The sequence below is a fragment of the Nicotiana tomentosiformis genome, chromosome 5 (assembly GCF_000390325.3).
Source record: "Nicotiana tomentosiformis chromosome 5, ASM39032v3, whole genome shotgun sequence".
In the NCBI taxonomy this organism is placed as follows: Eukaryota; Viridiplantae; Streptophyta; class Magnoliopsida; order Solanales; family Solanaceae; genus Nicotiana; species Nicotiana tomentosiformis.
This window is the reverse complement of record NC_090816.1, coordinates 25,050,806-25,076,513: the sequence shown is the minus strand read 5'-3', so window position 1 is coordinate 25,076,513 and position 25,708 is coordinate 25,050,806. Positions and strand designations below refer to the sequence as shown.

At 35.3% G+C, this 25,708-nt stretch overlaps 2 protein-coding genes across 2 annotated transcripts; one reads left to right on the top strand and one right to left on the bottom strand.

Annotated features, from left to right (window-relative positions):
* The first annotated feature begins 12,668 nt into the window (after window positions 1-12,668).
* LOC104099435 (serine/threonine protein phosphatase 2A 57 kDa regulatory subunit B' beta isoform-like) lies at window positions 12,669-18,517 on the top strand. Its single transcript, XM_009606423.4, has 2 exons — window positions 12,669-14,277; window positions 17,740-18,517. The coding sequence occupies exons 1-2, from the start codon at window positions 13,153-13,155 to the stop codon at window positions 18,040-18,042; spliced, it is 1,428 nt and encodes a 475-aa protein (XP_009604718.1). The 5' UTR covers window positions 12,669-13,152; the 3' UTR covers window positions 18,043-18,517.
* Window positions 18,518-19,263: 746 nt separating this feature from the next.
* On the bottom strand, window positions 19,264-24,176 carry LOC104099437 (probable pectate lyase 5). The gene is made up of 5 exons (XM_009606426.4): window positions 23,704-24,176; window positions 22,502-23,210; window positions 21,722-21,913; window positions 21,290-21,495; window positions 19,264-19,575 (listed from the first exon to the last, which is right to left on the bottom strand). Exons 1-5 carry the CDS (start codon window positions 23,832-23,834, stop codon window positions 19,329-19,331), a joined length of 1,485 nt encoding a protein of 494 aa, XP_009604721.1. The 5' UTR covers window positions 23,835-24,176; the 3' UTR covers window positions 19,264-19,328.
* Between the last annotated feature and the right edge of the window lie 1,532 nt (window positions 24,177-25,708).

Here is a 25,708-nt window from a genome sequence, read left to right as displayed (position 1 = left end):
TGTCCTACTTGCGCAGATCACCCCATTTATCGAGTTTGGGTATTGTTATTTTTAGTCGCGCCATAAACTATTTGCATTTAGAATCCGAAAAAATATTTAAAAAAAAATTATATAATTTTTGTATATAACATACAAAATGTGTATATATACAAAAAAAAAATACATTATTTGGTCTATTATTTTGAGAGTGACTATACAGTGTCATTTTACCTTTATAATACAATGGACCTTCCATTACAGACTCATAAATCTACAATACGGCATATACTACTTTCAAACTCACACTGATATATGAATGATTTAAGCCAACATGAAATTCAATAAATATGAGATACAAGTTATATTCACCAATTATATTTATTTAGCATGTTTTATAAAAGGCAGAATAGCCTCATAGACACGTGTACTTGTTTGATTTTGACATCTCGATCCTTTTACTTCACAAAGTTTCATCCAAACACTTGTCGTTATTCAAAAGGAATGTTTCAAACCTTTTTGACCTTTTGTGTTCTTCAAACGTCTGATATGGATGACACATCAATGCCCACGTCAGATTTTCAATAACACATCATTAATAATTAACTTTTTAATATGTCTTTTTTTCCATCTCACCATCCTCTCCATCTCCCTCCTCCCTTATTCTCCACCATTCAACAGACCTTTACCACCACTTCAAAACAACCTACAAGGAATAATGTTTCGATAATGAATTCATCAAAGAAAAAATTCTTTGCACTTGGCCATGTTATTATGTAACTGCAATTTAAGATTTTAATTAAATAATCTTCATGAAAATTCTACTATTCAGAATCCAAAATGGCAGCCTCAATAAGATCAAAATGGTCTCGTCGATGAACACTCTTTCCACTCCTTCTTTATTTTTAGAACCCATCTCTTAAAATTTGCCTCACCACCAATGGTTGTGATCTCTCTCCGACCATCCTTTACCTAAAAAACTTTTTCACCGCCGTATTCCATCATAGCACTAACAATCAACCATAAAAATTATCAACTAGAAATGACTCACCAAAAAAACCACCCAAAATTATTTGAGATTCCTCTAGAGAAAAACTTATCATAAAAGAATTCTGTCGGCAATCTTCTTTCACTTTTTTTATTTTTTTTCCTTGCAAAAATAGTCTTCAGAAGTGGGGGAAGAAAAATGAGGGAGGTGGAAAAGAAATTTCTCATTAAAAGTTACTCAATCTGGGGTGTCTTCAGATTTGGGGTGACCACGTGCTACTGGTGGAGAATAGATATGTTGCCGTGGGTTGTGGGTTTTGGGTTTGGGGGGAGGGAGGGAGGGAGTGGAGGAACGGAGGGGAGAGAGGAGAACGTGAAAAAGAAATCCTCTTTGACTTTTTTCTTAAATTTAATTTTTGTCTTTTCTTTTCTTTTTATCTTTTCTTATTTTAATTATTTTTTGGTTTAAATATTTACCTTCACGCTCCCTTTACGCGTGAAATATATGTATTTTGTCTAACTCAGCTGTCAAGTTTCCACATAGACATAGTCAACGGTCATAGGGGTTTAAAATATTACTTTGAACAACTATAAGTGTTTGGATGAAACTTTGTAAAGTAGAAGGACCGAAATATCAAAACCGAACAAGTACAAATATCTATGAGACTATTCTGCCTTTTATAAAACCAAATATTTAATTGAATTTTTATACAACCATTGATATCGCATGTGAGACGCCCCGATGGGATGTATATTCTTTTCTAGTAGAAAGAGCAATTTGATGGGGGCGAACAATAAATGTTTTCTGGCAATTCATCTTTCAAAATTTTGGCTCAACATTCAGTATTATAGCCTGAAACATAACAAAACTTTTAAAATTAGATAAAAGTAGTTTCTCCACAAAATTACTTTTTTGAAAATTATTTTTGAGAAAAATACACTTAAAAGCACTTCTTAAAAGCTTGGTCAAACACTAATTGTTGCTCAGAAATACTTTTCAAATTAATTAGTCAAATACAAACTGTCTCACAAAAAGTACTTTTGAGAAAAACACTTTTGAGAAAAAAATGCTTCTCAAAATAAACTTATTTTAGAAGCTTGGCCAAACATGCTTGTTTACCCTTAAAACGAATAATAATTAAATTTGTACGCGGTTTTAAGGATATGTGGATTGATTCAACACAAATAATCAAGAATATTAGATAAACAAGTTAAAGACAAAAATGAATAATCAAACCAATTGTAACGTTACCGTAACGATCCAGTCGGTCGTTTTGAGAGTATTAGCCCCGAACCCCTAATTATAGCTCCTTCTATATCTTTTTGTGGTTATGTAACTTGCCGGGTGGATTTGTTTTTAGTTTCGGAGTGAAATGGGACACATAGTCCCTAAAATATAAGTTTAAGTCGTAGGAATCGACCATAGTTTGAATTGTATGAAAACGACTTCGCAATAGAGTTTTGACGGTTCTTATAGCTCCGTAGGGTAATTTTGGTCGTTGGAGCATGTTCGAATGTTGAATTAGAGGTTCGTAGGTTATTTTAGCATCAATTGGCGAAAGTTGGAAAATTTAATAATTTTTAAAAAATTTGACTGGGAGTGGACTTTTTGATATCGGGTCGGATTCCGATTCCGGAAGTTAGAATAGATTTGTAATGTCAATTATGACTCGTGTGCAAAATTTGAGGTCAATCGGACTTGATTTGATAGGTTTCGGCATCGGATGTAGAAGTTTGAAGTTTTAAAGTTCATTAGGCTTGAATCGAGACGCAATTTGTGCTTTTAGCGATGTTTGATGTGATTTAAGGGCTCAACTAAATCCGTATGATGTTTTAGGACTTGTTGGTATGTTTGGTTGAGGTCCTGGGGGCCTCGGGTGAGTTTCGGATGGTTAACGGATCATTTTTGAACTTAGAAGATTTCTGGTGCTGGGCTGGTTCTGGTGTCATCACACCTGTGGTGGGTTTGGCCGCAGGTGCATTCTCGCATAAACGAGTTGGGAGTCGTAGATGCGGAGGCGAGAAGGATGGCCAGTGGTCGCAGGTGCGGTGTGAAGGTCGCAGAAGCGGAGTCGCTTATGCGGAAGATTGATCACAGGAGCGGACGAGTGTGGGGAGGCCTGTCCACAGAAGCGGACGTGTTTGCGCAGATGCGCACCCGGAGAAGCGGAATTGGGACCACATGTCACGCCCCAAAACAGGGGAGCGCGACTGGCGCTCAACCGAGTGAACCCGGCCGAACAAGCCTATTAGATTTCCTTCTACCCAAACTCATCCATGAATAGAGGTATTACATATTTTCCATAGTTAGACAAAAGATGTTCATGTCTACGATACCAATTCATTACCAATAGTTTCATCATATTTAAAGTCTCAAATGGACAAGTAATACAACCACAATATAGCATAGTTTGACTTTTCCAGCACCAATACACAACACACACTATGTCTACGGAGCCTCTAATAGATACAAAAGAGTACTTTGATAATGCCGGCAACAAGGCCCCGGTTATACCTCAAACACAATACATGAGGAACAAAAGATACTTTGGGACTACGAGGCGGTTCCTCGGGAGATCCCCCTATACTGCATATTTACTTTGGGATTACGAGGCGTTTACTCGGGAGATCCCCCTGTACTGCATATTTACTTTGGGACTACGAGGCGTTTACTCGGGAGATTCCCATTGTCTTGCATATTTACATTTGGAACTACGAGGCGGTACCTCGGGAGTGCCCCTGTTGTTTACCTCTAATTGATGGGCGGTTATTTTTTTGAAACTTCTTGTTTATATTCTCAGTCATTTCAAAATATTATTATATCTTCTGCCTTGTTTATCTTTTAAACCAGTAGGGCCCTGACCTTTCCTCGTCACTACTCTATCGAGGTTAGGCTTGGTACTTACTGGGTACCGTTGTGGCGTACTCACATTACACTCTGCACATCTTTTTGTGCAGGTCCAGATTCTTCTTACAGGCCAGATACTAGCAAGTTGGACTGTACGTAAAGATTTCAAGGTATATCTGACAGCGTCCGCAGACCTCGGAGTCCCCCTCTATCCTTATTATGTTGTTTCCCTTATTTTCTTTAGAATTGATGTATAGAGACACTTAGTATTTTCTCTTAGAAGCTTGTGACTTATCTCTACCGGATTTTGGGAGTTGTAATTATTGATTTACAGTTTTATATTTATTTTATGTATTGAGATTGGAGTTCAGTTAATTATTATGGTATTCCGCAAACCTGTTGGGCTTACCTAATCTCTAAGACTAGGTGCCATCACGACATTCTACGGAGGGTGAATTGGGATCGTGACAGTTACGACCTAGCTCGAACTTAGGTTGAACAACAGTTTTGTCCTCGATCAGATCCTTGGTTCGAATCCAATTGTAAATGAAGAACAAACAATAAAGTAAGAACTTTTCAATAGTTGGAAAACGGAAAAATAAATGTGTATTGTCTTGGTTTGCATGTTACAAAAATGTGTGTTATGAAAGAAAAATTTTCCCTTTATATAGTAGGAGAGTTTCATCCCTAGTACAAGTCTAAAAAAAGCAAAATCTTTCTTTTTCGTTAATTACTGATCTGTAACCGACATCGGGCGAGATCGGCACCGTGATATCTGGTTAGATACGGGATATCACGACCCTCTGTTAGTCGTGCATAACCGTTTGCCATATTTTTCGAGGTCTTATAACTTGCTTCGGGTCCGGGGATTGTTGCTTTATCATGCACGACGATGAGCACATTGTTCACCTTTCATGGGTCTCGGTACGAAAGGCTCCCAAACTCGATTTCAACCTCGTGTGTCTCTGTCCTTCTTCCGTCTTCTTCATCAAAAAATCGGAGTATGCATTATCCCCGATTTTACCCGTATACAAGGCTATTAGAGAGTAACAATTTGTGTTTGGTTAATCAAGTTGAAAATTACTTTTGCCAATATTAGAACAGTCATTTCTGTTTGGCTAAGATTCCAAAAGTGCTTTTAGGAAAGAGTTGCTTTTTTATCTAATACTATGCAAAAGTAGTTATTTTTTCCTAAAAGTTTAGCCAAACACTTCAATTTTCTAATATAAGCACTTTTTTAGAAAAAAAAAAATGATCCACTCCAACTTATAGCATGTTTGGTTAAGCTGGAAAAATCAGTTTATTTTGAGAATTACTTTTTTTCAAAAGTACTTTTGTTGAAAAGCAGTTTGTGTTTGGTTAATTAATTTGAAAAGCACTTCTAAGCAGCAATTAGTATTTGGCCAAACTTTTAAAAAGTGCTTCTAAGTGTATTTTTCTCAAAAGTGCTTCTCAAAAAGTGTTTCCGGGAAGAAACTACTTTTTTCCGCTACTCCAAAATTGCTTCTGCTTCTCCTTAGAAGCACTTTTTTTTCTTCTAAAAGCTTGGCCAAATACTTCAACTTAAAAAAAATACTTTTTTTTGCAATAAAAGTGCTTTTCTTTTGGAGAAGCTTGGCCAAACAGGCTATTAGCTACAATTGAGATAAGAGATTTAGCTAGCGTTTGGACATAGAATTGATTGAATCTTGAAAAAGAGTTTTTGAAATTGTGTTGAAAAATAATTTTTGAAAGTTGAAGTTGTGTTTGGACATGCATTTTAATTGAAAAAAAGTTAAAGTTTTATGAGTGAAAAAAAAAAATTCACCCATAAACTAGTTTTTGGGAACTTAGAAATTTGTGAATGTTTTCCCCAAAACATGATCATATTTCATAAATAAATAATATTTTCATTTTTTTTATAAAATAAAGCCAAAATTTATGGCCAAACAGCAATTAAATAAGATTACCCTTTGTTTTTAATTTTTTATATGAGAACCAACTTTGCATTCTTTTCCTTGCTTACTGAAAATATTATTAATAGTACTTTCTTTTCATGTTATATATAGATATTTTTTTTCATTTCAACAAAAAAGTTTTTTTTTTCATGATATAAAAAATACTTTCTTTTCACGTAGAAAAAATATTTTTTTTCATTTCAACAAAAAAATATTTTCTACTCTCTAACCAAACACTAGAAAATATTTTTCACTCACCAATCAAACAAGAGAAAATAAGTGATAAAACCACCTATTTTTCATGAAAATATTTTTTAGGAAAACATTTTCCTTTCGTACCAAACACACCCTAGATGTTATCTCTTTATCTTTACCGTATGCAGCGCTAACAGGGAAACATATATGCCTCGTTATACAACTAAATGTTTGAATCTATATTAGAATTAGAAACAATAAGATGCACCAAAAGCTAGAAATATTTCTCATTCATTATGCCATTCTCCTTTCTCATGTTCTTCTGTTATATATTTGTACTTGATTCCCTATCAAAATTTAAATAAACTGTAGTTCACAATATTGGATATTACTTTCAAGAAAATAACTCGAATGCGTTATACATTATGGTCTTGTTGTACTGTGATTTTGAGAACGATGAATATAACAATAAATCCTTTACTCACATAATAATAGCAAAAAATAAAATGTGATAAATGAAATGAATATTTTGACATAAAAGCTAGCTAGACCATAACATGTTACTGGAGTATACATTGCAACCAGAAGGAATTAATGTAGCAAAGGTGCAAAATGAGTGTTATATATAAGAAAGGTGCATGACAAGTGGGTTAGTTGGGTAAAATTCACAAATAGCCACTTTTCAACCCTCGTTGTAATTGAAAATAGCCACTGTCATGAAGTTTTAAATTCACAAGTAGAACTCCAAGACATTGTCATGGAATTTCACTGTGAAAAATTGAAACTCCATCATAGTGACTATTTTAAGGGCAAAATACGAAATTAGCTGATTGGCCGAAACTAATATCATTCGCTAGCTAAAAAGTATATAAAATACATACTATTTTATATGTATATAACACACACATGCTGAGAAATAGCCACAGTTTCAAAAGTAATCGAAATTTAGCCACTTTTCATGTAAAGATAAATCTGAACGAAAACATTGTTCAAAATCCGGAAAATATTCCAGCATAATATACTGAAGTTCCAACATAATATACTGGACTTCCAGTATAATATACTGGTCCAACATAATATGCTGAAAGTTCATACACAGGTGCTCCAATCTCCAGTATATTATGCTGGAACTTTCCGTGTGTTGGAATTCCAGCATAATATGCTAGAAGTTCATACACAGGTGCACCAATCTCCAGTATATTATGCTGGAACTTTCCGTGTTGCAGCCAAAAAGTGACTATTTTTTAATAATTTTGCAAATGCTGGTTATTTTTCAATTAACAATCCGAAAACTGGCTAGCCCGTACTATTTTCACATATATTTCTCTATTGTCAAAGACAAAGGCCGAAAAGTGAGAGCTATTTTCACGGTTAGTCTGACCTACTAACCAAACTAGACCAACTCAAAAAGTGGTTGGGGCCCGGCCCAATACCCAAAATAGAGGCCGGCTAAGCTTGGCCTGGCCCATGAAAGACCGATTTGGGACCTGAACCCGAACCAAGCCCAATATCGGGGCCCGACTTCAAAAAAGAAAAAACAGAATATGAATGTTTGGATTGGTATTGACAATACTCTTGAAGGGAATATAGGGAAAAGAAGGACTTCTCTTCTATCATTACTTTCTCAGTTGCTAATGTTATTTATGAATTATAATTTCATATAGAGATAAATTTGAATGATATTATGTAGTTTTTCTTACTTCTCTGTTAACTATGAGACAAAAACGTCTGAAATTATGATCAAATGGGTGCATTAGTTTATTAGGAAATCTAGGGGTTGCAAAGCATATAGAGTAAAGGACTTTTGTGCAGTTTATTCATAAATTTTGTTGAAAGATCTCTTAATAAAAGGTGCAACAGAGTATATAATCGAATTATCTCAAGAAAATATTCTTATGAAGATGTTACTACATTTTTTTTCTTCATGTTTCCATAAACTTTATTTTAATATAAGTTCTTAAATTTGTCTAAATTTGAATTTGTCTCGCAATTTTTTCATAACATGTGTGTGTGTGTGTTTGAAGAAACTTTAAAAATTATGTAAAATATTTAAGAAACTAAAAATAGTTTTTGGAATTTTGAAGTAGTCAAGGCGAAAAGAAACATTCAGAAAAGAAAAAAAAAAAGGCCACAAGAAACACACTATTTTTCTTTTGTTATAAAATAAAGACCGTAAAGTAAATAAACCGAAAACAAGTATAGAGAGAGATTGATATATTATTCAAACTTCAAACTTATGTACATAATGAATTGAAAACTCCTCTATTTATAGAAAAAAGGAAGCAGCTGTGAGACTTTTCAGGAAGCAGCTGCAAGGCTTTTCTTTAGCTGATTGTAAGTTGTCTGCATGAGCTACTTACAACCTGTCTGTTTAATAAGAAGTCGATGCAAATCATTTCATTGAGCTGCTTACAACCTGCCTGCATCAGCTGCTTGTAGATAAACTTCAACAGAGTACTAAATGGATAATCTTCTTCAGGAAGATTATCTATAGCGGAGTAATAAATGGACATCCACAATATAATTATTTTCATAACACTCTCCCTTGGATGTTTATTAAAAGGTATTGTGCCTCGTTAAAACCTTACTAGGAAAAGCCCAGTGAAAAAAATCCTAGTAAAGGAAAAAGAGTACGCATATTTAGTAATACGCATTTCTAGCTGCCTCATTAAAAATCTTATAAGGAAAACCACGTGGAAAAAAACCTTAGTAAGGAAAAAAGAGTACATCGCGTATTTTACTCCCCCTGATGAAAACCTTATTTCAAATATTTGAGTCTCCGCATTCCAATCTTATATACCATCTTCTCAAAAGTTGAAGTTGGCAAAGATTTAATGAATAAATCTGTCAGATTGTCACTTGAACGGATTTGTTGCACATCAATGTCACCATTTTTCTGAAGATCGTGTGTGTAGAATAATTTTGGTGAAATGTGCTTCGTTCTATCTCCTTTTATAATTCCTCCCTTCAATTGGGCTATGCATGCAGCATTGTCTTCGTATAAAATTGTGGGTCTTTTCTCATTCCAAACCATATTTTTCTCGAATAAAATGAATTATTGATCTCAACCATACGCATTCCCTACTTGCTTCATGAATAGCTATTATTTCAGCATGATTTGAAGAAATAGCAACAATAGATTGCTTTGTGGAGCGCCATGATATGATAGTACCTCCACATGTAAACACGTACCCGGTTTGAAATCTAGCTTTATGGGGATCAGATAAATAACTTGTATATGCATAACCAACAAGATCTGTACTATCTTTGTTAGCATAAAATAAATTCATATCAAGAGTTCCCTTTAAATATCGCAATATATATTTAATCTCGTTCCAATGTCTCAGTGTAGGAGAAAAACTATATCTTGCTAGTAAATTAACAGAAAATGCTATATCAGGCATTGTAGCATTAGCAAGATACATTAGTGCACCAATTGCACTGAGATAGGGTACTTCGGGACCAAGGAGTTCTTCATCCTCTTCTGGAGGTCGGAACAAATCTTTATTCACTTCAAGTGATCGAACAACCATTGGTGTACTCAATGGGTGCGCTTTGTCCATATAAAATCGTTTTAAGACCCTTTCTGTATAGGCAGATTGATGGATAAAGATCCTGTCTGCTAAATGTTCAATTTGCAGACCAAGACAAAGTTTTGTCTTTCCAAGATATTTTATCTCAAATTCTTTCTTAAGATATTCAATTGCCTTTTGGAGCTCTTCTGTAGTTCCAACAAGATTTATATCATCAACATAAACAGCAAGTATAACAAATTCTGAAGCCATTTTCTTTATAAAAATACATGGACAAATAACATCATCTATGTAACCCTCTTTCAGCAAATATTCACTGAGGCGATTATACCACATGCACCCAGATTGCTTTAAACTGTACAAAGATCTTTGTAATCTGATTGAGTACATTTTTTGAGATTTTGAATATGCTTCAGGCATTTTAAATCCTTCGGGGATTTTCATGTAAAATTCATTATCAAGTGACCCGTATAGATAAGCTGTAACCACACCCATTAGATGTATTTTAAGCCTTTCACGTAAGGCTAAATTGATGAGATATCGAAATGTTATGGCATCCATAACAGGTGAATATGTTTCTTCATAATCGACTCCTGGTCGTTGTGAGAATTCTTGTGCAACAAGGCGAGCCTTTTATCTTTCAACTTCATATTTATCATTCCTTTTTCGCATAAAAACCCATTTATGACCAACTGGCTTTATACCAGCAGGTGTTTGGACTACTCGTCCAAAGATCTCTTTTTTAGCAAGTGACTTCAATTTCGATTCAATTGACTCTTGCTATTTTGGCCAATCAAATCTTTGCCGACATTTTTCGACAGATCGGGGTTCAAGATTCTCATTATCTTGCATAATGTTAAGTGCAACATTATATGCAAAAATATTATCCACCACTATTTCAAATCGATTTAAATTAATCTCATCACTAGTAGAACTTATTAAAAGTTCCTCACTCACTTGAGTCTCGGGTTCATTGATTTCTTCAGGAATCTCAGAACTAATCAGATCTTGGGTCTCTTTAGGAGATCCCTTCATAATATCATTTTGATCATTTGTCGATTTTCTTTTTCTAGGATTTCGATCCTTAGAACCCAAAGGCCTACCACGCTTCAGGCGTGCTTTAGGTTCACTAGTTCTCATGCTAGTAGATGGTCCTGCTGGGGCATCAATTCGGATAGGTACATTCTCTGTAGGGATATGTGACTTAGTTATCCTTTTCAAATCAGTAAATACGTCTGACATTTGATTTGCTATATTCTGTAAATAGATGATCTTCTGGACCTCCTGATTACATATAGGGGTACGTGGATCAAAGTGAGATAATGATAAAACTTTTCACACAATTTCTCTTTTGATTTCCTTTTGCTCTCCCCATAATTGTAGGAAATGTGTTTCATCAAATCGACAATCTGCAAATCGAGCAGTAAATAAATCTCCCGTCAATGGTTCAAGATAGCAAATAATAGAGGGTGATTAAAACCCAACATATATTCCTAACCTTCTCTGAGGGTCCATCTTACTGCGTTGTGGTGGTGTTATTGGCACATATACAACACATCCAAAAATTCGTAGATGGGCAATATTTGGTTCATGACCAAAAACTAAATTGTGACGGAGAATATTTATTATAATATGTCGGTCTGAAACGGATAAGTGATGCTGCATGCAAGATAGCATGGCCCCAAATAGTAGTGGGCAATTTTATTTTCATAAGTAGTGGTCTTGCTATCAACTGTAGGTATTTAATAAATGACTCTGCAAGGCCGTTTTGAGTATGAACATAAGCTACAGGATGTTCAACTTTTATCCCAACTGATAGACAGTAATCATCAAAAGCTTGAGATGAGAATTCTCCAGCATTATCAAGGCGAATAGCCTTTATAGGAAAATCTGGGAATTGTGCCATTAATCGAATTATTTAGGCTAATAACTTTGCAAACGCCAGGTTGCGAGATGATAGTAGGCACACATGAGACCATCTTGAAGATGCGTCTATTAGGACCATAAAATATCTGAATAACCGACTTGGTGGGTAAATAAGTCCACATATATCCCCATATATACGCTCTAAAAAGGCAGGGGACTCAATGCCAATCTTCATTGGCGATGGTCTAGTGATTATTTTGCCTTGATAACAAGCATCACAAGAAAATTCATCATTTGTAAGAATCTTCAGGTTCTTTAATGGATGCCCACTCGAATTTTCAGTAATTCGTCTCATCATTATTGATTCAGGATGGCCCAAACGGCCATGCCAAAGCATAAAAGTATTTGAATCAGTAAACTTCCGGTTTACGATAGAGTGTGCTTCAACTGTACTAATCTTTGAATAGTATAAGTCAGAAGATAAAGTTGGTAACTTTTCTATAATGCACTTCTGGCCAGAAACATTTTTTGTAATACAAAGATATTCCACATTCATTTCATCTATCTTTCAAATTATCCCACATTATGACTGGATCTTTAACAGTAAGATATTTCATTTTCAGGCTCTCATCAAGGTGATGGCATGGGAATATCATTGCTTTGGCACGGTCTTGGTTTGATGCCTGATTTTTGTCCTTGATGGTGTCTGCCAGACCCATCGCATCAAGATGAATTTCGGCATCAAGCACCCAAGACATGTAGCTTTTGCCCGATATATTTAGGGCCACAAATTGAAGTTTAGAACGATTTGACATTATTTAGAAAAAGAAAGTCCGTACATATGATACTTTCAAAGTATTTGCTCGAGATGGCAGAGTCTCGTGCTGATAACGTGTTATAAAATAAAGATCGCAAAGTAAATAAACTGAAGACAAGTATAGAGAGAGATTGATATATTATTCAAACTTCAAACTTATGTACATAATGAACTGAAAACTCCTCTATTTATAGAAGAAAGGAAGTAGCTGCGAGGCTTTTCAGGAAGCAGCTGCAAGGCTTTTCTTTAGCTGCTTGTAAGCTGTCTGCATGAGCTGCTTGCAACCTACTTGTTTAATAAGAAACTGTTGCAAATCATTTCATTGAACTGCTTGCAACCTGCCTGCATCAGCTACTTGTAGATAAACTTCAACAGAGTACTAAATGGATCTATAGCGGAATAATAAATGAACATATATAATATAATTATTTTCATAACACCTTTCATTATTTTATATTTTATATTTTTCAATGTCTTAATAACCTCAAAATATACCAGCACATTCACACACTCAAAACTCAAAAAGCACAAATGTTCTCTCCTTCTCCATCCCTCTCTTCTCGGATCTCTCAGTTTCCTCAATCCAATACTATGCAGGTACCTCTTTCCACTCCCCTCTTTATTCCCTGATATCCAAATCAAATCTTTTCCTCACTTACACTTTTAAAATGTGTTTTTTCATATACCATTTTACATTTTGCTGATTGGTTCTTGCTTTTTAGCCCCCCTCCGGAATGGATTGTTAAAAAGATTTAAATTTTGATCTGGGATTTCGGATTCTTGCAGTAAATTAGATTTCTTGAATACCCTTTTGAGGAATTTGTATTAAAGTTTAAAAAAGATGATTCCTTTTTATTGATTTGGTAGGGATTTGTTTGAATTAATAATTCTTGTGAAAGAGGTGTAGGAAATAATTGTGAATTAGAGGAAGAACCCCATTTAGTGTTTTTCTTAAAAGCAAAGTGGTAGTTTTGGTGAAATAGATAAAGAGCTATGTTTAAGATAATAAAAAGAGGGAAGAAAAGCTCGAAAGGGGAGGCTGTGGAGCCTCCAATACCAACCTCATTGCCTAATGTGAATACTGACCACGCGTCGCGGATAGCAACATCGACTGTGACATCACAGCCTGTTACTTTGGCAAATGCTTCACCAGATCCTAGTGTGGTTGAAGTCTTGCCCTTATTGAAGGAGGTTGCACTTTCTGAACGCCATGTTTTGTTCATCCGGAAGCTCCAAATTTGCTGTGTGCAATTTGACTTCTCGGATACGGTGAAGTGTGCTAGACAAAAGGAGATCAAGAGGCAAACACTCACTGAGCTTATTGATTTAGTTCAATCGGGCTTGTGTAAAATGAACGAAATAATGCAGGAAGAGTTAGTTAGGATGATATCCGCCAATCTTTTCCGGTGTCTGCCTCCTGCTTCACATGAGAATACTGGGTCAGAAGGTGTTGAGGAAGAGGATGAAATGTATCTTGATCCATCATGGCCTCATTTGCAACTAGTGTATGAGTTACTTTTAAGGTACGTGATGTCGTCCGAAATGGATACCAAGGTTGCCAAGCGATATCTTGACCACTCGTTTGTGCTGAAACTGCTTGACTTGTTTGATTCAGAGGATCCTAGAGAGCGGGAGTATTTGAAGACTATTCTTCACCGCATATATGGGAAATTCATGGTTCATCGCCCATTTATAAGGAACGCGATAAACAATGTATTCTACAGGTTTATATTTGAGACGGAGAGGCATAATGGCATCGGTGAATTGCTAGAGATTCTTGGAAGTGTAATAAATGGGTTTGCTCTGCCAATGAAAGAAGAGCATAAGTTGTTTCTTGTTCGGGCGCTTGTTCCTCTCCACAAGCCTAAATGTGTTTCTGCATATCACCATCAGCTGTCCTACTGCATTGCTCAGTTTGTTGAGAAAGATTACAGATTGGCCGATATCGTCATTAGGGGGCTGCTAAAATACTGGCCAATTACTAATTGTGGAAAGGAGGTTCTCTTTCTTAATGAACTGGAAGAAGTACTCGAAGGTACACAGCCAGCTGAATTTCAGCGTTGTTTGGTTCCTCTTTTCAAGCAACTTGGACGAAGCATCAATAGTCCTCATTTTCAGGTCTGTGAATTACTGTATCCCTCTGCTCACTACATTCTATCTTTGTCGAGTATGAGTGAACTAATCATTGTGGATCTTCTTCGGTTTTGTATCTTCATGACTTCTTTTGTGGGACTGCAGCGTATTTGTTTGAAGGAACTAGGTTTTAAGTATAAATTTCATGACTTGATTACTTAAGAAATATGATAAGTATTTTGTAACTATCAGAAAATTGAATATTATTTTATGAAAAAAAAGAAGAAGAAGTTGAGAAGCCCTATTTGGAAATCTTTCAGAGAAAATGCAGTTCAACGATTTTGTGTCCTTTTCTCTTTAAAGAAAACATGAATCCAAAAAAAACTCATTTACTTACCAAGTGATCCTAGTGATGATATCTATGCATTTGACGATACATTTAAATCAATACGATCTAACTATATAATAGCTGATGCACCCTTATAATAGGTTGCAATGCGGAAATAATATGCTCCTAAAGCTGATAAAAGCATTAGAACAAAGTGATACTTGAGGTAGTTTCCACCTTTAGCGTAAAATTATCACATTTGACTATCCACATTCGTAGGCGGACACTTTTTCTGGATAGGTCGAACTATTGGAAGAAAATAGAAAAGGAAGATCAAGTGGGAGCAACGAAACTAGCGGACTGATCACTAAATAGATACAAATAGGTGCAAATTCTGACATCACCACAGAAAACTTGGTTCTTTCGCTAGATGCCAGCTAATCAATTGGAACTTGATTTCAGATTAGTCAAATACATTGACGAATGGCACAATACTGAAACAAGCCATAGTTGTTTTTGTCTAATCGGGAGAAAAGGTATGACATTTAAGAATTATTAAATACAACAACAACAACAACAACATTCCCTCCAAGAACTCCCCACCTTGCTCTTGGGGTGACTCGAACTCACAACCTTTTGGTTGGAAGTGGAGGTTGCTTACCATCAGAGCAACCCCTCTTATCTTAAGAATTATTAAATCTTTTTCTTAATTGTAAGACATTAAGGGGAAACTGAATCCACATCTCATTCTTACGTTCTTCATGTACAAAAGACCGCAGTAGTAAGTAGTTTTGAAGTCCTTTGCTTTGAAGATGCATAATTTACTATTTGTTCCAGAATCAAACAATTAATTGGAGCAATGAATCTTATATCCTATTAACATAGTGCCCCTCGGGCCCAACTTTCCGCTGGAAAAAATTAAAACAAAATGAATATGAAATATGGAGGTGAGGGTACTTATACATGTGAATTTAATTTATGGCCAACTTGTTTGTGAAAACATTTGAGTGTGCTTATTGATGCTTGTTGATTGCATACAGCTTTCCTTTTCTCCGTTTGCTGGTTGGCTGGTGATTCCTAAGATATTAATTGTAGCTTGCTGGACTTACAATTTATAAATCAAATGCAAGATAATTGCAAAGGAAAAGACTCAAAAGCTTTTTGCATGACAATCTGCAAGCATGGAGCTTAACTTGAAATTAACCGAAGTTCGCACAATGTGATAGGGTACTAGTTTTTGCAACTAAGGTGAACTGTTTTTCCAGTTTGAAGGCAGGGAAAATTTTGTTTTATCTAAAATCAAATTGCCTTTTGGCTCTTCTTAAACACTGTGCCTCAGAGGATCAGACTGGTGGTCGGCTTTCAAAGCAGAAGGTTAAATTAGAAGTTTGAATGCTGATAATATTTTAATGCACGAATTAATGTACATTAATTCATGAAATGACATTTAGTAGATATCTTGACTAGTTGACCAGACAATTAATGCTCAAAGGGACTAAATATTTTTGACAGCCCAAATGGGCTGGAATTGAGATTGAAGACTTCAGCTTGTCTTCTCTTCTGGCTTCTGAAATGCGGTTTCTTCAACCTAAAGTTAATAAATCCCCTCAAGTTTTACCTATCCGTTATTATTAAGAAAAAAGTTAATAATAACTAGTGTTTGGAGTTATTATTAGTAAATCGCCTAGCGTGAAACTAGTAACCAGATGATTGGAGTTCTATTTGAGAAGTTGACGATTTGACTGATTTTGTTTCTCTTTGAAGTAACATATAAAGAAGTTTTTCCTTCAATTATAACCTTCCAATCGCTGTTCTTTTGGACTAATCACGTTCATAGTTGCTATCACCATAATATAATAATAGAAGGGATTTGCCATATGAGGCAGCATTACTTTTACTGGATATCATTTTTGAATAAACTATGACTTATTGCTCTTTTTAGGGAGTTTTGATCTAAGGACACTTACCTTTGCGGCACATTTCCGCAAAGGTTAAACATATGATTTCCATTCAAAATGTTGTGCTTGATACAGACAATTAAGCATTGTGGATAGTTGTGGTGCTTCGATTTGGAAGGAGGAATGACTTTATTCTGCAGCATAGACATACTTATAGCATCTTATGATGGGATAAGTATAAGAATTATATGTTTTACCTTTAGCCCCTTTCGTCCTCACTTATTGGGTTGGCCATGCCTAGTTTAAGCTAGTTAAATGCTTCTATCTTCCTTTTAATTGTAAAGTTGACAAATCGTAACGGATTTATGTTAGTGAAACTCCAATTTTCTTTAGCAATTTATTATATCCATTCATTGATGTCTGAGTGCCTTTACTTTTAAGCACTTAATGCAATGCAAGAATCCGAATTTTAAGCACTCAGCAGACAATATTCTAAAATGAACCAGTTTACTTGTCAAATTTTGTCCCTTATTCAAACTTTTTAAGAATATTCAGTTTTAGTCCATTGTATGTACATGCTATGATTGAGTCGTTTCAACTTGAAGGTATTATTGTATTATAAGATATGTTCCAAAGTGGCCAAGCTTGATGAATGGGACTGCGTCAAAGACTGTTTCTGGTACATTTGTTGTTTCACGTTATGCTACCTGAGAGCTATATGTTGGAGCTTCTTATATGAAATTTACAAGCTAAGCTATTATGGTTTGATGTATTTTTAGAATTATGCAGGGGTGTGTTCTTGATGAACTTGAGATTCTAGCATTTAGAGTATACTACTGTTGCTTCTCTCCACTGATTTTGAGTTCACACTATATCCTATTGATACTTCATCCACTCATGAGTATTGTTGCCATTTCTTGCGCTTGAGTTTATGCATAGTCGAACTACATACAATGTATGTAATGGGTGACTACTGTTATTCCGGAATACACAGAGTTCCTATTTCTTTGAATTTTATGCCATGTGAACTAAGGTGAAATGTAACCAAAATGGTAGGCTTAGACAGGGTACTTACTACTGAAGGCCATAGGAAAATGTACTATTCTTTGAAAATAGTTGCTGAATTTGAAGAGCTGATATCATTATTTATTTAGTATGGCGTCTCATCTTGTTATGGCAATTTGGTCTGAAATAGTTTGTTTTTCTGAATGTTTCTTCTGTTCGTGCTTCCGAAGGTTGTATGAAAAATGAAATCTGATTCAAAGATTTTATGCATGGCAGGTTGCTGAGAGAGCTCTTTTCTTATGGAACAATGAGCATATAGTAGATTTGATCGCGCAGAATCGACGTGCAATTTTGCCAATCATCTTTGAGCCATTAGAAAGAAATATGTTTGGTCACTGGAATCAGGCAGTCCATGGGCTGACCTCCAATGTCCGGAGAATGTTCTTGGAGATGGATTCAGAACTTTTCGAAGAGTGTGAAAAGCAACACAATGAAAGAGCAGCCGGTGCCAGCAGAGTTGTGGAGCAGCGCGAGCTGACTTGGAAGAAATTGGAAGAAGCTGCAGAGCTGATCAGGTAGAACACGTTGGAACAGCTTATCAATTCCAGCTGAGCTCTGTGCGAGTACTCCTCCTCTCTTTCATTAACCAGAATGCTTACAACGTCAAACAATGCACGGTGATGGTTTTTGACTTTGCAAACTGAAGCTGATTTGCTCCGAGTTGTTTTTCCATGCTTCCAACTGCTTTTCTATAATTTGAGCGAGGCAGGCTGAAGGTATGGACATTGTGTTATCGTTCCTTGGCAGATATATCGTGGAAGTTTTGTTTATTTTAGCTATTAAGACAATTATTCTTTAGCATTTTAGCACTAACCAATAATCAAACTTCTGGTCTTAGTGATCACCCCCCCACCCCCTTCCCTCCCACTACCTTATTCTAGGACATGGAAATGAAAAAAGAAATTTATTATTCCATGGTTTCTTTATTGCCCTTGTATTTTGTTGGAAGTACGTTTTGATAGTGAGAATCTGCTAATTGACAGTTGTTTTTTTCTCCTGGTTCTATGTATAAGCAACTTATTTGTAGCAGTTCTCTTGAAAGTTTTTCAAAGCAAACAAATCTTCAAGGTGTCTACTGACCCTCCAAACCCTTCCCCCCGTATTCCAGCAGAGGTACCCCGGAAACAATAAAAAGAGAGAAGTGGCCTGGACACCACCGTCTTAAAAAAAAAAAATAGAAAGAGAACTGAATGGTATGTCTTATTGTTGGGGAGAGAGAGTCTATATAAACAAGTTACATTTCACTCTTTGTTTGCGCCTTTTTTTTTTTTTTGGGGGGGGGGGGACTGGAAGTTGAAGACGGAAAGGTTAAAGAGTAGGACTTTGAACATGACAGCTAGGTGATTAGATAAGAGTATTTTCCAACTATAGAAGGAAATGGGTTGTTCAGAATTTAACTGCTTAAGTTATCAGTTACTGACTACTATACATAGAAACTTTTAAGATTCTTCTCGGTTATATTTGGTTTCATAGAATCAAGCATCTGGAGAAGCAGGAAATAAGATATCCAAGTAAAAGAAGTGATAGCAGTAGGAAGGTATAAGCATATTTAGCCCCAAGAGTTGGCCTTGGGTTTGATTTGATCTTCAAGAAATATTACAATATGTTGGATAATATTTTAAGATGAATGTTAGAGACTATAATTGCTGGTGAAGCAATAATAACCTTAATTCCCACTTGATATTACTATCAATTAGTTATATGCCAGAAGTGGGAGCACCTAGTTATGATCCTTTGAAGTAGAAAATTTTCTTTAGATACATTCTTTGTAGAATAGTATTACAATCTTTCACATCCTAAGTTTACTATAGTAACAGTATTAATGGCAATGTCAATAGGCCACCATTGTTGGTGGTAACATACAAAATTAGAAGAGACAACAAGATGATGGTGGTTGAAGGTGATGATGATGATGATCCTGCCGATGCAACGCTGCCAAATACCTTTTCTAAGAAGTCATCATCACCGTCATTAGACCTAGCTCCGCCACCCCTGTTGGTTCCGACGGTGGTTCTGGTTCTCCCACCATATGACATGGCCACACTGGTATCCCTGTTGTATAATAGAAGAGTCCATTACCATGCTATACTTGCATTTAGTAAATGAGTAGAGGCAGATGTCTGCACAAAATGGCCTTTCTTGAGGCCACTATTTAAATTTTGTCCCCGTTATCCCAGTGAGCTAAATTTGTCTGGTAAATGAAAAATTCATTCAACCACTTTGTTGGTGAATTTAGCTCACATAATTTAAGAAGAGGCCTCAAAAAAGCGCCACAGTGCAAATAATCCAACATCTATGATTGGCTTGTTATGCTACAGAAGACTAGAGCAACTTTTATTGTTAGGGTAGGGGGACCAAATGTATCAAATATATGTAATTTCCAACATAGGATTTGGCAAATTTATCAAATATATGATGAGAAAATGCATGTTGGGAAATGGTACAATCATAATAAAGAGCTAGCTTTAGCTCCATTTCACTATTTCTTGGTAAGCCTCTTCTCCAAGATGATATCATTCCACCTACCAGAATACTTCAGAGTGGTAAGAACTAACTAGAAATTTGTTGTAAGAAACAAATACCATAGTTTTTTTCTCTTTCTCGTTGAAGTCTTTTAACTGGAGGTAGGCCTGTGAATAGCTAAGAGTAGGTAATGGGAAGTAGGGATAAAGCAGGGAGTACAATTAAAAGTGACTATTCTTAAATCTCTGAGAGTTGCACCAGAAAGGCCTAAAAGAGACTATAGTCAAATCCAAGCAAAAGGCAAAAAAACGTTGGGTGATTTTGTTTCATATGCTTGGGTTTTGGCGGGCAAGATTGCTCGATACCCTCTGAAATAGTAGTAATGTGGTATAAGCTTGTCTGGACACTACTGTTATAAAAAAAAAGTTTTAAAGAGAAGTCTAAAAGGCTCTTAGGCCTTTAGTTTAGTGGTAAAAGTGCAGTGCGAGATGCGTGGGTTAGGCATATGTCGGTTCAAACATTGCTGACAAAAACATGTTATTTAAGTGAAAAAGGGTAGAGGGATTAACTTATTATCAACAAGTTTCAAATCGTGGTCCACTAACCTCTAAGGATTTCTTGATTATCTATTAAAAAAAAAACCCTAAAAGAGATGTCCAACTAGGCTACTTTGGGGTTGTGGTCAGCTTCTAGATTCTGAAAGCCAGCATTAATCACATGGACCTATGCAGCATAACTTTGGTAATATATTCTCTATTCTTATCATTTTCCTATATTCTTTGTTTCGTTCTTTTACAAATTTATCCTCGTTTTTGTCCATAGGAAACGGAAAGGAAAGATGCAATGGAATTTAGCTCCACTATTTTCCTCGAATCATATACTCCCTCCACTCTATAAATCAACATGTTAACTGTGTTTCAGTTTCGCCCTAGTTAGGTCGACGCTATACTCCTGTCTCAAAATACTTGTCAATTTTCACTTTACGCCATAAGCCGTAGAATTAGACCAAGCTAGTGAAGGGGCTCGCTAGAGATTCTCGTCTTCGGCTCCATTCTAGAAATGCCGATCATGAAGGGACATCACGACTGTTTTTTTTTGTGGAATTGAACCAGCAACCTCACAAAGGTTTTGTACCCTTTGACCATTGAACTATACTTTTAGGCTACAAGCACAAAACGAATTTTACCTTATATGTACAGTATAATTTTCCGGCGAAGGGGGTTGAACCCTCTAAATCCGCCCTGATTAATAACTTTAAAAGTGTACATTTCATAAACAACAGCGTATTTCATATTCATTTTACCTGGGGACGCCAAGGATACCAGCATTCATAGTGAGTTGATCAATGAGAAAAGCAGATTTAGGCTCCATACTTGATGCCAATGCATATTGGTTACTAAGTCCATCACCTGAAGGAACAAAGTATGCTCCATTTACCATTTCATCCCCTTCCGTCCTCCAGTTCCACTGACTCCAATCTTGCTCGTTTGTGTCAACTCGCTTCGTCACCTGCTTACCATTCGTGATCAAATTTCAGTGACATTATTCGTTGAGTAAAACTTATTTATCTGAGATCTTTACACAAATAGCAGAGTTGGATTCATTGTTTACTTTTTCTAGTCAGTTTACATAATACGAGTTCAAATTTCAGTGACCTTAGTTGTTGTGTGAAACTTGTACTTCTCATTAATGAAATATATCCACATTGTTAAAACTATGAAGAAAAAAAGGTTACCTCCTTGGCATTTGGATCCTCAGGTGCAGTAAAACGGTTGCCCTGACTGTTGATGGTGGGATTAGCGCTACCACCAATTGCATACATTTGCCATTCTGTAAAATCATTGTTGACTACATGTATATACCCTCTTCTACACCTTGGCATTCTCTGTACTAGCCCTTGTCCAAAATGATTAAAAGCTATTGTCACCTGATATTCCATGAATTTATTTACATATCAAAATCCAAAATTTTCATCTTTTTATAAAAAATGAAAAAACAATGTGACACACTAACAATTTCTTTTGGTTCACATAAATAATAGGGCATGGAGGAAGGGGAAATACTTACCTCATTCAGTATTTACATCAAATCAAATAATTTTACTTTAAGCGTCAAAACATATTATAGACGAATTTAATTGTCAGTTCCATGACCTAGCGACCACGTGGGCATGTCTAACTGGACCTTTCATGTTATTTGAAAATATAAACCTCAAAGTTCATCTTTATGCAAAAAGAAGAAAGGGAAAATTACAAATATTATTAATTTTCCATATTGGTACCAAAAGATTCAAATAAATAACAGTGATCAAGAGGCTACTGAGATTTAAATTTTTCCCCCGCACATACTTTAAAATAACATGAAAGGTCCACCTAGACAAGAATAAATAATTGTGATATTTTGACTCTGAACTATCTTCTAGACGAACTAAATTCAAACTGTGACATCTTAACACCACAAAATTTCTTTAAAACCTAATTTACAAAAAAATTAAAAAGGTAATTAAGAATCTAACCTGCATGCCGAAATCAGGCAAGTAACGATCATCATGTCCCAAAAGCATAACTTTATCATGGTGAGTGAAATAACTATTAGATATAGTAATAGCAGTAGATCCCATAATAGCATCAATTAAGCCATCGGTACAACGAGACAAAGCACAATGATCAATCCAAATATTCCTGGAACTATATATAGAAATTCCATCACCATCTGACATGCCTCTCCATCCAACCTCAGTTGTACTTTGCCTTATATTACTATTTCCAGATGGAACACAATTATATATATGTATATTATGTATAATCACATTCGTAACATATTGTAAAGTTATACATCCACCCCCTGTAACATGCACGTTGGCGCCGCGGCCATCGATGGTTTTGTAATTGTTAATCATGAGTTCATGTTTTAGTGTTATGATCATGTCTCCGGCAAAGGTGATCCACAGAGGTTCGTCCTGGATCACCGCGTGCCGGAGAGTTCCTGGGGTTGGGTTCACGGTGTCTAAGTCGGAGGGATCGGTGACTAGGTAATACCGGCCTCCTTTTCCTCCGACTGCACCGTGACCGAACCCAATGGCACAGTCGGCGAGATGCTGGCGGTTGTTGGCCCAGTTTGGGTCGCACTTCCAGCAATCGTCTATTGGATTGCCCGTAAAACATTGGAAATTTGTTACTGTGGTGTCGAGTATTTGTCTTCTTGCAACGGATTCATTGACCCTCCTATCACCCAAAATAAAAAGGAAAAATATAAGAGATACTGTGTATTAATAAAAAATCTTGCGAAAAACAAAATGCATTAGCAAAAAGAGCCAATTCAAGAAAGCTTGTGTATGTAATATGAGCAAAACCAAGATTAAGTGGTGTTTGGACATAAGAATAGTGAAATTCTGGAAAATTCTGAAATATCTTTTCAAGCGAAAATGATATTAAAAAATTAGAGTTGTGTTTGGATATGAATATAATTTGGAGCTGCTTTTTGAATTTTTGTGAGTAATTTGAAGTGAAAATTTTGAAAAATAACTTTTTGGAATTTTTTAAATTTTCTAAAATCAACTTCAAGTCAAATTTAAAATTTTCATGGTGAAACGCTGATTACGAAAAAAGTAAAATTCTTTTTTATGGCATAAAAAAAACAGAGACATTCAGGAATAGAAAAGACAGATATGAGCAAAATACAGGTGAGGAATTAAAACCAAAAAAAAACTCATTTCACCTCTTTACTTCTTGAACAACAACTTCAGGAAAGGGGTGTTGATAAGGAAGAGTAAGATTAAAGGTAGCTATAATAAGAGGAGATAAGGTTAAGAAGAAGAAGAAAAAAAAAAGAATGCAACTAGAAAGCATTCTTGAAAGGAGGAAAAATGGTGATGATGAGTAGTATTCTTGTTATTGTACTTATGTTCTGATTCTTGTTTTTGAATGCTCAGCTAGGAAAGTTACAAATTTGGGCAGAATTATAATGTCTTTTATATAGTAGATATAATAAAAGTGGAAATGATTAATTATAAAAAGAATATTTGGCTTTATACTAGGGTCTTGGATTTCATAGGGGTATATTTGATGAAGGAAGTAATTTTAGAAATGGTGGCTGTGATGTTGAAACCAGCCAAAATCCAATTCCCATAGAAGGGAAATTGAAGAGGAATAGAGGATAGAGACTAGTTTTTTTTGTTCTTTCTATTCTCCTTTGCAAATTGCAGCCTCCTTAGTCTATCACATTCCTGTCTTGCATCTTAATTATTCTAGGATTTATTAATTAAGAAAGAAAAGTTTGGATTTTTATCCAAGAAAGCGGCTTATACAAAATGTACAAACAACTCCTTCCCCTCTTGGTGGATTTTTAAATTCGGTCCAACTAATTTAGATTCGTGTCGCATAAAATCAGGTTGCATAAGGCCAGTAAAAAAGAGAAATGCTTCCTATCAGAAGTTTTCTCACTCTAAGGACTTGAACTCTAGACATCTGATTAATGATAGAGGAGTTCATGTTCAGTGCCAAATGCAATTTCCCACCAATGAGTTCATCAGAACTCGATATTCTAGACGAAATAAATATTTATCTTAACACCTACTAAATTTTCTAAAAATATTAAACTTAGACCTATTATATAAAAATATTATAATTTTAATATTAAAAACTTTAAAGATTGAATCAATTAAATTTGCGTATTTGACCACACTCTACCTTTGGAGTTGGCGGTTAAGATTGGTTCCGGTTGGAATTGGCGGTTAAGGTTGAAAAGGTCAAAAGTGTTGTTCGCTACTTTTGGGATTGAGATTCTTTGCTGAAATGGAGATAGATTATGGAGGTTAACATCTCTGGATCAGGACAAGAACCTTTTCTCTGCTACTTTTCAAAGTAAAGTCTTAAACGGTGTGAAAGTTAAGATTTCCTAAACTCTATGTAATACAGTACAGTATCAATTGTTTACCCTTTTCTCAAGGCCATAACAACAATAAATTCAATTTTTAAACACATAAAAAGAAGTTTTACATACCGCCTCCTAAAAGATAACTAGCATTAATAAAAACAAGTTTTTCATCAAAGAAATTCAAAAATACGAATAAGTTAAAGGGATTCAACATCTAATGTATATACATGAAAAAAATTAATTATAATGGCCACAAAACCGATTGATCTAGTTGTGAAATGAGTTGCTTGAAAAATAAGATGAACAACTTGTTATGGTAAGTTAAATTACGTTTATTCACCATAAGTAAAATCTTAATGCATTAGGTGAAAGGATCTCGATATTTTTCAGATACCAACTTTTTATCTTTTGGTGGAAACTGGACGAAAAGGAGGGAAAGACTAGAAATTAGATTCCCAATTGGAAGCTTAATAATGACATCTAGTACATCCAACATTAAAAGCTTACCAGAGCCAAAATATGCTTTAACATCAGAATAATGTATCAGATGAGATACAGTCTTTATTAATTTTATGATATAAGCAAATCATATAATTGTAAATTTAATATTACAGAGACACAATTAGACGATTCAATGAGAATTCATTTTTTTTCAACCTTTTAAATATATACTGCTTACAAAAAAATTCTGGTATTCCATTTGCGAAGTTGAACTCCACATCTTCCTCGATTGTGGTGGACAACAGTTTCAAGTATTTCAACTTATTTTTTACCTTTTTATTGTTAAGAATTTGAGTAGGAGTACAAAGGTTAAAGTATAATTCAAACTATTTATGTTTTTAAATGA